The sequence below is a fragment of the Paramormyrops kingsleyae genome, chromosome 23, assembly GCF_048594095.1.
Source record: "Paramormyrops kingsleyae isolate MSU_618 chromosome 23, PKINGS_0.4, whole genome shotgun sequence".
Taxonomy (NCBI): Eukaryota; Metazoa; Chordata; class Actinopteri; order Osteoglossiformes; family Mormyridae; genus Paramormyrops; species Paramormyrops kingsleyae.
The window spans coordinates 24,719,010-24,732,756 of NC_132819.1; the positions used below are offsets into that span (position 1 = coordinate 24,719,010).

Sequence of the window (13,747 nt, forward strand, 5' to 3'; positions counted from 1 at the left end):
AGTCAATATTATTGTTAATTAAAGAAATTAACTTACAAGCCGGTTCTGAACGACATAGCAAGTTAAAAACCATCGAAACAGTCTGATAGGCTGCACTGACCTCTACTGGAGAAAAGGTCGCACTGCGGGAAATTTGTAAGTGGAGACGCAAGATCGTCAATTTTTACTCCGAATACAAAAGACATTAAACCGACACTGACAATATCAATGAATCCCAAACATAAAGACTACATTTTTGGACTCGTTAGCTCAACATACAACGCAGGGTTTTTCTCGAGAATTAGCTCAATTAACCTCTCACCTTTCCCACCAGTTTTTGTGTTTTTTGTGACTGGTGTGCTTCTCCATCATCCTGTGTAGCAACAACAAGCGCCTCTTCCATTGGCTAATAGGGAATAGAGACGCTCCTTGTCATGATTGCCTCCATTGTATGCGCTGCTTTGTGTTTGTTCGGCAGAGGTTTGAGGCGGAGATTCCGACTGTGGAACTGGATAGGATTTCGTATCTAGGGCAATGAATGATAAATGAACCATTGGTGACATCTGAGTGTAGGACATGCCATTACAAAAAACAATGACCTAAAGAAGGCCACGCGTATATTTGTTTCATCAGATTATTAAATGCCATTCTTTATTCCTTTTTTGTATTAAAATTGTATTGTTCTGTCCCAACGTAATTTCGCCAGTAATCTTATTCACTTCCGGAAATGTATGATTTGTATTATCAGCTGCTTTACTGCTTAACGTCCATTAAAATGTCCCAAGAAAAGTTGACGCCATGAAAAAGATTGATTTTGAACTTCGCGTAGCACCTGTTTACCTGAAACAAAACGTCACTGAGGAAGACGGGGCGTGTCCACGCGCTACATCCCCGCATTGATTTGCATATTAATGACGAGCACAGTCAGACAACCAATCAGAGTAGCGAAATTATCCTTTGGCTCCTCCTCTTTTGGAGCAGTAAAGTCCTGCTTGCATCCCTGCGTTGGGCGTGTTTCTCACCAGCAGCGGTAGTGCGCGATAAGCCTCACACATCATTTTTTAAAAGACGTTTCCATCTATAGGATATATAAATATATATATATATATAATTTTCTGTTTTGTAAAAGAAATTTAAAGAGCAGCTGTTATGGCGTGCATTGGATTTTCCTGTTCCAAGAATTGCCTCTGCGCCTTAAACATCCTCTATGTTGTAAGTACATCTGTTGTTATATATACTGCCATATGGAAACCATATAACGGGTATCAGGTAGTATCATTTGAGGATGCTTTTGGAAAGGAGACCGTGTTGCCATCTAACATTTTCAGGAGGTGTGTTTATTTATACAGTCACTAGCTTGTGTCTTTCGTCATTTAAGCCCTCTGCGTTCATCGAAATTAGATTTGCAACGCAAAGATCCTGATCTAATGAAGGAATAAAAAATGGGTCAAGACAGCTTAACGTAGTGGTCGTCTATGTGTTGTTTCCTGAAGTTTCCATTCATGATACGTGCGTCTTGTTTCTGTTCCTGTCGTTAATACTATAATTTGACATTAGAAATCCCCGCACCTCATATAAAGTCTTATTTTTTGTTCCAGCGGTTTTTAATCTGTAATATAATTACATTTGGCGTTTATGTAATAAACAAACGATAATGTGGTGTGTATTTGTTTGGTAAGACGCCTTTCTCTACCGCAGCATTTTGTGGTTAAAATTGTGGATAGATAGTTACGATCCATCGGACTCTTTGTAATACAACTAACCTTTGGCCCATGCCTTCAATAAAACGAGGATTTTGAGATATCTTGTACCTTGCTTTCAATAAAAGGTAGAATCACTGGTGATTACTGGGATACATTACATCGAGCTCCTTTGTCACATAAATTAGGTATCTGATCTGATAATGTTTGTTCAGCGTTCACACAGCAGTGCATTCATTCTCAGGGGCACCAAGCTAATCTAAATAACAGCGCAGACTGTTTTCTGTGCACTGGGTTGGTCAAAACGGTCTTTGCAGAGTTTACCCCCATTGTACCCAATGCTACACTTGCAGGGGACAAAAAATAGCAGGACCAAAGCCCAGAACACCGTCAGGAGCCTCCTAGAAGCCATGGTGGTGTGTTGGTAAAATCCGGCTAGACTTACAGAATAGTCATAGTTCATGACTCACCTAATTACCGTAAACAGTTGGGGTTAAAAGGTGACGGACTCTGTGTTTTGTATTTGGGTCACATTTTCCTTTGAGAAACGCAGAGTATTTCTCTCTGCTGAATAGAGGGCGGTGGGGTTGTGTCAAGTAAAATTCAAAATGAAGCATTAATGATAGAGGGATTTCTCTGCCAGAAAGAGAAACGTTTGCTAATAAAAAGAAATATATTGCAAAAACATGTAGTCCAGCTCATTAACACCTGCTGTTTTATCTATGAATTCCCCCACAACACTGCATAATTCTGTATTGTAGACTATGCACAAAACAAGAGGTATATTTCTGTTTTATTTTTGCCTGGTGAACTGGTGACTGTTACAGAGTATTCGAGATGGATGGAGATGGATTCTTTGAATATTTTAAAGATTTTTTGTGCAAAAAGACAAGCACATGAATTTATGCCGACTATGCTATGCTACCACAGGACTGCACAAGTACTGTTATGCTTCCATTCAAAAACAGATACCAGTGGCCCATATCGGCACTGTGACTGATATGTGTCATGTGCACAGAGCTAAAAATATGTCGCTTAACGTGACTGTATTTATAACACTAATTTAACAAGCCTCACAAAGTATGCGTGATGGCCTGATGTTTAACACTGTTGCCTCACAACTCTGGGGGTTGTGTGAGGCTGTCTGAGGGTGTGTTAATTTGCCATACCCTCCCTCTGTTTGCTTATATTTCTTCCCACAGCTCAGGAAGATATAGGTCAGTGATTTGGTCTGTAAGTTGCCCATAGTGTGTGTCATGTGATGAATTGGTGTCCTGTGATTGGCTTCACCTCATTGTGACCTATTTTGTAGTGGTATGGATGGATTAACACCAGAAATGCTGTTTTCGGTTAGAATAGTCTTTGTCTAGCGTAATTGTTTTATCCGGTTTGCTAAGTCTTCTGAATCCACCGTGATGTGAAAGGGACTAGCCAATAAGGATTGACTCCTCTCCCCCTCCCCCCTCCACAGATGGTGAGCCTGCTGATGATTGGCATTGCCGCCTGGGGCAAATGGTTCGGCCTGGTCTCCAGCTTCCGGGTGGTGGGAGGGGTCATTGGCGTGGGGGTCTTCCTCTTCTTTGTGGCGCTGGTGGGGCTCATCGGGGCGCTGAGGCACCATCAGGTGTTGCTCTTCTTTGTATCCTTTTCTGGTTGGAAGTTTCACATCTTTCTTCTTCCATCCTGTTGGTCTTTTCGCTGGAGAAAATTCATACTTCAGCACTATAATAAAAAATAAAAAATTAGTTGGAAAAAATTAAAAGAATCCGGTGCGGAAAGACACCTTGTTTGGCTCAGAAATATAGGCTATTCATACTATTCTTAATTAAATTTTCATTCCTTATTTATTCTGAAAAAAATCTACTGAGATAGAATTTCAAGGTAAGCATGCATTTGAAGAGTCAGTCCCAGTTCGGAAGCATGGGATGTGAAAGTTAAAGCAGTTTTACCTGCGTAAAAGCCCTTTTAAGTCTCTTTCTTGAAAAAGTGAAAGGTTTATTTCTGGCTGGCTCAGTTTGTTAAAGGGACTTTTTCTGTGCCATTGTCACCCACTTCAATTATTAGTCAGATGCTGTTGTAATACTGTTCATATTCCTAATTAACGTTAAAGTGCATTGATATTTTTGTGCATGAGTTGGTTTTATTTTGCTGCTGGGATTTGTCTGGCGAGAGATACACAGGCAGCAGCATGTATTTGGGCTTTCTGAGGACTGACGTGGGTTTGGGTCTGGCTCTGGCTGGTGGGTCCCGGTGCTAAGTGGCATGTGATCATCCCTCCCATTGACACGAGTCTTAGATGTGCAGTGAAAGGCTTTGACTCCGCCCACAGTACATGATCGTCCTCTTCATTGTGTTCGTGGTCCAGTTCTCCGTGTCCTGCGCCTCTCTGGCCATCACTGAGACCCAGCAGGTAAGTGCGGATTAAGCCCGTCAGCGTTTTCTCAGCCCAACGTCATGATTCTGCTGTATTCTTCTCCTCGCTGGGCCACTTAAAGACGAGAGGGAAAGGTGACCCCAACCCGGCCAGATCACACAGACTCTCCTCCAGTGAATAAAGCCTCTTTTGTTTTACATTCTCGCGGTTTTGGGCTGGCTGAGGTATGAAACCTTCACCTGGACCTCTGGCTCATTGCTTATTATTGAAACTTCAGCTCCACAGTTTTGATTTAATTAGGCTGTTTAATATCAATTTCCTGTGATACTCTGCACACATTTAGCTTTTCTTTTGTTGTTTACATTTTGTAGTTATAGATTAATAGCAGAAAATACTAAAAAATAAAAACGACTACGAATATCAGGAATCTTAGTATATGTGTCTTCATCTTACATTCATAATATATTTTTTAATCTATTTGCCCCCCTGGGTAATTACTGCTCAGCATCAGAGACCCTCATTAATATGAGAGTTGTTTCCTTTTTGGGGGGGTTGGATTCAGCCCTTGTGTCCTTGTCTTTTCTACGCAGGAAGAGCTGCTGGAGGTTGGCTGGAACAACTCTGTGAACACGCAGAGGGACGTGGAGAAGAGCCTGGACTGCTGCGGATTCTCCGCCGTCAACTACAGCGGCGTCTGCGGCGCGGTAAGCCGCCGTGTCGTATCGCGTCATCACACATCGGAAATCGGAAATCGATCCTCCGCAGTCGGCAGACCTTGCCGTGTAGCACGTGAATCAGAGCTTCCCGGGTACCTGGGATGTTATCAGCCTGGCTAATATTTCTGCAGCCAGGGGTGAACGCTTCTCTTTGATCTTTCCGCATTTCAGTAACACCTATGCGACTTTCCGGAATGTTCTAACTGCTGACTGTCTGCAGCAGTCAGGGCTGGCCTTTTCAGTCAGCTAAACTGCTACGCCCCCCCCTGTTCTGATGCTGATTCTGCAGGCCTGCTTCCCCAACCACACGTGCGACTTCTGTAAGGCCAAGATCCAGAAGCATGCTGGTGAGGTGCTGCAGTTCGTGGGAGGAGTGGGGCTCTTCTTCAGCTTCACCGAGGTATGAGCAGCTCAGGGACATGCAGACTGGGCCTGCGCACACAGGCTGTCGACATCACGGGGCTCTGCAGGATAGGATGCTCTGCTTGGTATCGGAAGGTCGCGGGTTCAAATCCTGTTTGCAGAGTGATTTCGCCATTGGGCCCTTGAGCATGGCCCTTAGGTAGTGATGGCCAAATGAAGCTTCATGAACCATTTGCTGAATTTTTTTAACCCCTTTAGATGATGCTCTTGGTTTGCTTTGAGCCCTTTTTTAAACAGAGATCACCATCTAGTGCAGTCAGAAAATACAGCAAACGGTTCATCAAGCTTCATTTGACCGTCACTACCCTTAGCCCCCAGTCGCTCCAAGAACTGTCAAACCCTGCATTCTCAGCTGTACGTTGCTTTGGATAAAAGCACCTGCTAAACGGATGTAAGAAATAATAAATAAAAACATTGTATGGATAATTTGTGTATTGTGATAAGGGTGCAAAATAACTAGAACAGGACTTCGAATCTGGGGCATTAAGGAGCAGAATAGGGAAGCTGGCTTTAGTATTACGGATATCATATTAATTGAGAGCCAGCTGAGAAACATCATCGTATCAAAGTGCTGAATTAGCTTTGCGCGCAGCTGATGTACCAGAACGAGCCTGGATGTTACGTGATTGGCCAGATTCCGATGACCTTTAACGCGGTCTGACACTGCAGCGAATCAGCAGCCGTGCCCCGGCGAGCCACAGGCACGCTGTCCAAACAGCAGCAGTTCTTACGGTAATGGGCTCTTGTCTATATTTAGCCTCCTGAGTTATTGGCGTTGTTCCTCCGGCCTGGAGAGCAGTCACCCTGACTGGGAACAGGCTGCTCTCCACACAAACGAGCCTCGACGGACCCTCCCACTCCACCCCGCTGCACAACCCTCTTTGCGTGACATCATAGACTATTATTCATTCATGAAATGCCTTAGAAAATACTGGCAAAATATCAGTCAATCTCATCTATCCCACCTAAATGTTTAATAAGTTGCCTCAGGTTATTTTCTATGGGACAATTCATTAATATTTTGGTGTCCTTTCTGTGCTACCTGCATAGAATTCCCTTCCACTGCCTTCCTCCCTCATGAAGGGTCCCCCTCTTATCCTTTATTAATATCATTTGCTTGTCACACATTAACAAATGACTATGCGGCATCGTCAGCCGAGCCTCCTGACACTGTTACGAAGGTGAGGATCCCTTATGAAATTGAGGAGTCTTTTTAATAACAATGATCGATACTTTATTGATCCATGTGGGAAAATCGTCTTTACGCCTCCCTCACCTTGCTCTTTGTAGAGTAAGCTGTCTGCGAAGGGCAGCCACCCGTAGCGGCACCCAGGGAGCTGGGGGTTAAGGGCCTTGCTCAAGGAGCTGCAGACATGCTGAGGCGGGGTTTGAACCAGCAACCTTGTGATTACAAGCACACAGGGTTAGCCCACTGAGCCACACCCTGCCCCCACCCTGCTATGTTTTTAGGTATCTCGGTGCTGCAGTGTGTTTAGCAATGTTTCCTCACACTTCCAGGATTGAGGGTTCATGTTCCATCTTGTGGGCTGGTGCACAGATCTGAGGGTTAAGACAGAAGGTCACCGGTTCACGCCCCAGGGGACCCGTACTGATTTCACCATTGGGCCCTTGAGCATGACTCTTAACCCCCAATAGCTCCAGGAACTCTGCTTCTCAATAATATATCAGCTCGTGCAAAAAAAAAAAAAAACGAAAATGATTTGATGCTAATTCAAATGATAGCTGGTGGGCGACGGTTATTCTAGAAGTGAGCTAAATGAATGGAGCATCCGTCTTTCAGCCGGTTACACTTCCAGAGAGTGTGATAGATTCAATTTTTAAAAAAGGTTTACGTTTGCAGGTCTTACGGAAAATGGTCTTTGCAGATTTAAATGGGTGAAACAGATTTGAAGGCACACGAGTATCTAGCAGCCTGAAAATCTAAATTGATTATTTACTTTAAATGATTACTGGATGTAAATTAGACTTCTATACATACGCTGCTTGTCACAGTTTCTGGGAACCGTCACACTTTCTTTTTAGGTGTCAGGTAACGTCTGTTGACATCTTCTAGTGCCAATTGAAAATTGATTTATTTCAGGAATGCTAAGTGTCTCCCAGTATGTTCCATTCTCGTTGTCGTCGTTATGCTGTTGCTGTTATTTTATTGTATTGTATCTGTCTGTATTGCAAAGCATCCTCAAGCGTGAGAAAGGCACTATATAAATATAACTTATTAATACCATTATTCTTGTATTTCTTTTAGATTCTGGGAGTGTGGCTGACCTACAGGTATCGGAACCAGAAGGATCCCCGTGCAAATCCAAGCGCTTTCCTGTAACTTCGTGTGTTTGAGTTTACGTGGGGTTTAATCACTGCACTATTTGAACTTTTCTGAATGTTTTTTCTTTATTTGTAAATGAAGTCTGTCTGCTGGGCTTCATTCGGGAGGCATCACGCTCGTTTGTGCCGCTGGCCCGTCTCGTGACCGAGTAGCGCATTTCAGTTTGAGTGGCTTGTGACGTGTGCTCCAGCACCCCCTACAGGACACTCCGGAACCTCTGCGATAACGAGACGCGTCACTGCAGAAAACCGGATAGGACGCTTGGATGCATGGCTATGAGTGCAAAGAACTAAGCCAGTTATCATCAGACATCCATCCTGTAGAGTCCATACTGGGGCTAACAGCTAAACACTGCTGAACAGGAATGCTATGGTAGTGTAGCATAGTGTGGACCGTGCATGCCTGACTGGTTACTTTTCACTATGTTTGTAGGGTGTATCTTAAGAAGTGCAATAAATGAAGAAAGCTCTGCTGTGTATATGCATACCGTGGAAATTGTTGCCCATGCTCAGTGGATTTTTACTCGCACTTCTGCATTTTGTGTGTATGCACATATTAGTATGTATTGACATTCCCTTTTAAACCCAGTGTCACTCCATGTTAGTGCTTTAGCTGATGAATTTAGTTTGTTGATTTAGACCGTAGCTCAGTTCTCAAATAAAAAAAAAAAAGAAGGAATCTAGGGAAATTAGGAAGTAGTGGCTAGTCTGGCTTTGTTTGTAGCTGCTCTTGACCTGATAATCCATTGTTTGCTGCTCAGTATTTCTGCAAGTGGGTTATGATGTGTGTGCGTGTGCGCATGCGTGCGTGCGGGTAACCCTGCCTCAGTCTCCGAAGAGCGACATGTGTTCGCCTCATTCTTGCATGAATCCTTTTATCCTGATGGTTCTGTGAACTACGTACCTTTAAACTTTGTAAACTGCAATTAAAAAGAAAAAGGATTTGATACACCGTGACGGGAATGAGCTTTGTCCCAGTGCTGTTGCCATTACGTGACACCGCTGCCACGTGTAGTAATTCCGGCAGGCAACTTTTACATCAGAATCTTCGCTTTAAATCGGGGACACAGCTGGGTTGAGCACTGAGGCCTAAAAGTCACATGATCCATGCATGCAGTAAATGGAGTGTTAGGGTGTCTTTCTGAGTGCTTACTGCACATTACATGGTCACATTCCACAAAGGTTAAAATGTTTTAAATGGACTTACGTGGGTTGTTGTCAGTGAAGAAAATATGTCAGCCGACGATAAAAATGAATCTTGCTTTAAATTCACAATTAATGAGGGTTCAAGTTAACTAATACATAATTAAAATTAGTTATTAAAATAAGTTGTCTGTTTTTGATAGACTTTGACAGGGAGTTAAAATAGTACAAACCTTGAATCATCTATGTGTGCCAGTCAGTTTTAGGAAACTGAACTGGCTCCGTTTAAATGCTGAAAAAACAATGGAGAACTTCCTTGTGCCGTCAAGGCAAACAGCATTTTTTGCATCTCTTTCTTCACCAAAACCCCCCTCTGCAAACAATAGGCGATGCATTATGTTTTCACTCGTTGTAAAAGACTGGAAAAGCAGAGATTGGGTTCTAGATGTAATTCCTGGCAGTGATAGTATGCTGCGACTGTTGTACCTGCAAGTGCACGTTGCCATAGCTACGCAAAGTCGGAACATGCCCCTCCCACTCAGGTCAGTTCAGTTGCATTCCTACAGCACTCAGCCATGAAGACCAGCAGACACAGCAGAAGCACTTACATAATGATGTCCAGCCGTTCCAAATATCACTTGCCGGATGCAACAGAGAGGCATTCGAAGTGGTTTCCATGGGAACGAGTTTATCCCCGGATATTCCACAAGCTCATCATTTTGGTAACCCGGCAACCTCTCGCCGGTGGAAAAGTCATATCATTTCACGCCGGCCCCTCCCATACACACTCCAGTCACCCCGGGTATCATGTCTTCTTACTCGGCCTGTTCCATCATTAAATACACAGAATTGTTGACCCAGAGATAGAATGTAAGGTAAGGGTCCAGCGGGGCTTGGCAGAGAGCCGGAATGACAGGTATTAAAAATCAGTTTGTCAAGGAAATGTTACCCACCAAACTGAATCGTGTCATTCAATGACTTCACTACAAAACTTGATCACTGAGTCCTTGAAATTTCTTAAAGCTTATCAAAAAACACTTATGCATATTTTATTATTACACTTTAGAGCTATTTAACCTTATATCTGCAGATTAGTGAATATTATCAAAATACTTTAAGATGATAGAAATCACGTAGATCATGCTTTCTGCTCTATGAATGGGCTGTTTAGCTGATTTTTCATTCAGACAGCATTCCTGCTTTTTTATTAACATATTACACATTTGGTAAATTTTAGTAAAAGGTAAAAATTACCCAATATTGCAAGTTTGCAATCTGAACAAACCACTTATGGTCAGCTGTCATTGAGATCCATGTAGGTCACATCCAGAAGGCCATTAAAGCCAGGAGACACAACCAAGTCAGGAGACACGTTTATTAAAAAGACAAATACACAAGCAGGATGATAAGACACAATGCATGAAAAAGTTGAACAATGGAAGAGGATCCCTTGAAACTGAAGACGAAGTATCCCAGTGCTTGGCTTTTTCACCAGTTAACATTATCATGACCCTTGAGCCTGAGAACTTGGTCAAAGGTCAAAGGTCACAGGCACACATGGTGCTCTCACAACTCTGTCTTCAGCAGCCTCTTAGCCTTCTTCATGTTGCTTACCACTGAGAAATGGAGAAAAAGACAAATATGGGCCTCTGCTGTTTTTAAAGGTTTATTTCATTAGTGTGCAGCACACATGAAATGTTAGTACGCTCTTCATTAGCTGCGAGTCCTGAACAATCAGTAGCCTGTGTCTCCCCCACTGCTAACTGCACATGTGCTTCTGCCTCTGTCTCTATTTATTCCTGGGATTCTGGTCTTATTTATTTACTTATTTATATTCACTTCATCATTGTGTGTTTTTTTTGTCGTCCTCTATGTTCACTGTCTGCAGGGGCACATGCAAGTAGGCATTTCATTGTATATGGTACTCGTATTTGTACATATGACAATAAAAGAATTGAACTGAATTGAATTGAAATGTTATTATGCTCTTCATTAGCTGTGAATCCTTTCTTATTATTCTATATTTATTTTGTAACTGACTGACTGGTCCATTGGGTCATACTCACGGAGGCTGATGTCAGAGGGCTCGTACGCATATAAGCGGTTAGAGTATCTTCCCGTGATGTCAGCTCTTACAGTCATGGAGGGGTCTGGAAGTAATGAAGAAATGCAACAAACTCTCAGAAGCATCATTTGGAGGACAGACCGATACTGCTTCTCACTGTGGAAAGTCTGAGCATGCAAAATTTCAGGTCAACTTACCAACGAAAAGGATTCTAGGAACGTACTGTCCATCAGGGGAAAGGTGCTTGTCTGTGGTCTCAAACTGTTGATAAAATAGAACAGTGCTATTTGCATATTACACTGATTTATCATCTAGCAGAAAGAGTGGCTTAAATGCCAGTGTTTAAATATACAACAGACTAAACCATCATAAAAATGTAATTTTCATCAGTTTCATTTTCTTAAAATTTTGTACTCCTAAATTGTTTAATTCTTTTGTCACTTCAAATAGACCCTCATTCATTGCTCAGTGATCAATACATTTGGTGTCTTTCCTCAAAATAGACAAAAAGCAAACATACAACTAAGTTCAGGATGATGAAGTCCTCATCCGCCATCTTCTGGATCTCATTGTTTTCAGCAAATGCCTTCTTAAGAGCTGGATGCAACAAAGACAATGTGAGGTTGTTATTTGACCATTCATCATAATGTCCATCTCAGATTCGTACACTGCTCTGGGACGTCGTCATAAAATCTAGTTTCTCAGCATAATGCTCCAATATTCAAGCAGAAATACATTTCGGTTTCACCTAAGTTTCAGTTTTCCTACTGAATGCTTAGGAGCAGACAGACTGGATGTTCTTACTCAGCCTCTGCAATCGCCACTGAGCCACTTTAGAATAATGAACCCACCCATTTTCCAACCACTTACAGAGTCGTAGGGACTTACGACTTTGTTGGACAAACTGCTGTAGAACAATGAAGCAATATCAATGTATCTAATGCCACTGGCTTCTGTCAACAAATTTTCCTTTTTATCTTGATAAAGAGTTTTACTAAACAGAGAAGTAATTTGGGGTAAATATCTATGATACACACACACATACACACATACATATACATACACTGTTTTCCTAGTCATTAAATTAAAACTTGGACATAATGATAGATATCAAGCAAAAAAGGGAAAAATGAAATTGCATTGTGGGATATCAGGCTTACCCAAGCTGTGTGGACAGTCCTCCAGGTGAAAGATCACTATTACAGGCTTGTTACTAAGGAAACAGAGAAATATTGTATTTACTATTTAAATGCCTTTAAATGTATACATGTATGTAATTTATGCTATTAAATATAAAATAAAAATATGTTTTACAGGCAATCAGACATACAGAGCCTCATGACTTACTTTGATCTGGATCTGAACAAAGCCTCCTCATAGGTCTGAGCCCAGGTGAGCTCATCACCCCACCCTAAGCAGAGAGGGAGGTGAAAATTGGTCAGATGTGTTATATTGGAATGACCAGACCCTGTCCGTTGGTGCAGGACCCACAGTGATATATAATCTCTTTATGCAGCAAGTCCCATCAAAACTCAATATGGATCAACAATCCACTTGATGTGGCTCATTCTACTTGTCTTTGTTTTGGTGTAAAGGGGACGCATCAGTGATAGGAGAGATTTTTATAGATTGCAAAGCTAGAGTGTGTGGAGGTATGGAGAGTGGTAGGTGGGACACCTATGGAGAGATGGAAGCAGAATCAGCAGCGGCTCACCTCTGGAGAGCGTCTGGGGAAGCCTCTTCGCTTTCGGCGTAGTCTGTTTTTCCGGTTTCCCCAGTGAGGAGGATACAGCCACCAAGACCACCAGAGCAGACAACAAGCCCTTCATCATGCTGTCGAGTTCCCTTAGAGACAGACACAGCCATTCACATCACTGTGAAGCCCACGGTCCTTCAAGATGAGGCAATCATCTAATGTCCTGTTTATGTGATGCAAAAAATAGAAAATGCTACACATGTAAATTTTAGGACTGAACGTGAGGCTGGAAGTTCCTGGAAAAATCAAGAATCAGAGAAGACGGTTGTTTGCAATGCAGTAATCCTGAGTAAGATGAAATAGGTTTTTGTCTGTCTTACCTGTTAACACTGCTGCCTTTGTGTACACACTGGTGCTGACTTTAGGTCCTGCTCTGTCAGTGCTACACTATCGCTCTACCTTTATACACCTGCTCACCTGCTAGCCAGCCCCGCCTCCGGCTGTGCCGGAATGTGGAAGCCTATCAGCATGAGAGACCATTACGATGCCATAAACACCGGCGTTCAAAAATGTTACATTTGCTTTGCATAAATCGGTTGCCCATTATGCTGATTGGTCGCTTTCCTATTGGCTACGCTCAGGCACGTAAGAATGCTGCTTTTTGAATGGGCTTGAGATCGCTACAGAGATTAGAGTCGTGAATCATTTTAAGCCCTTTTACTATTTCCTTTAACAAATACCTTTCTCAACAGGGACTTACATTTTTTATTCATAAAGTTGAGTGTTTGACTGAATGCCTCACTCAAAGCTACACCTGTAGTGGCCCTTCTAGGCCATAAACCAGAGACCTTCAGAACCAGTATTCAAGACCATTATGCTACCTGCTCCTAGGTCATGTGACCTCTTTAAATTTATTATGCACACATAAACCACTGAATCACATTATCTTTAATAGTCGGTTTTTATCTTTAATATGGCTGGAACTTATCTGGGTTCCACCTGTTAACCACAGTTATAAACTTATGAACTTGCTAACTAAAGATGCGAAGTTTTGGACCAAATCCTACAAACTGGTGTGTTTTAATTTGCTGAGAGTCTGTGTTGACTTCATCCCCCGCAGAATCTCGCTCTAGTGTCAAAGGAGACCCAGCTATGTCTCACGACTCTGCATTCACTTCACATTCACCGTGTTTCCCTCTGTATTCGTGTTCTAAGATTGCTGAGCACTTTAATGCTTATTTTGCGATACGTTACTTGCTTTAATAAAACCACAGAACGATATTTTTTCAGTGTCCACAATCCAGGGTC

At 42.4% G+C, this 13,747-nt stretch overlaps 2 protein-coding genes across 4 annotated transcripts; one reads left to right on the forward strand and one right to left on the reverse strand.

The window, feature by feature from the left end:
* The first annotated feature begins 956 nt into the window (after positions 1-956).
* Positions 957-10,647, forward strand: tspan13b (tetraspanin 13b). 2 transcript variants are annotated; one of them, XM_023809701.2, is made up of 7 exons: positions 957-1,009; positions 1,109-1,191; positions 3,151-3,318; positions 4,009-4,089; positions 4,644-4,757; positions 5,059-5,169; positions 7,459-10,647. In XM_023809701.2, exons 2-7 carry the CDS (start codon positions 1,129-1,131, stop codon positions 7,531-7,533), a joined length of 612 nt encoding a protein of 203 aa, XP_023665469.1. In that variant the 5' UTR covers positions 957-1,009; positions 1,109-1,128; the 3' UTR covers positions 7,534-10,647. The 2 variants fall into 2 exon arrangements, with proteins under 2 accessions (XP_023665469.1, XP_072562250.1); XM_072706149.1 differs by lacking the exons at positions 957-1,009; positions 1,109-1,191 and adding an exon at positions 1,253-2,896.
* agr2 (anterior gradient 2) lies at positions 10,040-12,949 on the reverse strand. Of its 2 annotated transcripts, none has more exons than XM_023809702.2 (8): positions 12,820-12,949; positions 12,458-12,588; positions 12,091-12,154; positions 11,904-11,956; positions 11,264-11,340; positions 10,941-11,004; positions 10,745-10,828; positions 10,040-10,294 (listed from the first exon to the last, which is right to left on the reverse strand). In XM_023809702.2, exons 2-8 carry the CDS (start codon positions 12,573-12,575, stop codon positions 10,245-10,247), a joined length of 510 nt encoding a protein of 169 aa, XP_023665470.1. In that variant the 5' UTR covers positions 12,576-12,588; positions 12,820-12,949; the 3' UTR covers positions 10,040-10,244. The 2 variants fall into 2 exon arrangements, with proteins under 2 accessions (XP_023665470.1, XP_023665471.1); XM_023809703.2 differs by having other exon boundaries at positions 12,458-12,662; positions 12,820-12,880.
* Between the last annotated feature and the right edge of the window lie 798 nt (positions 12,950-13,747).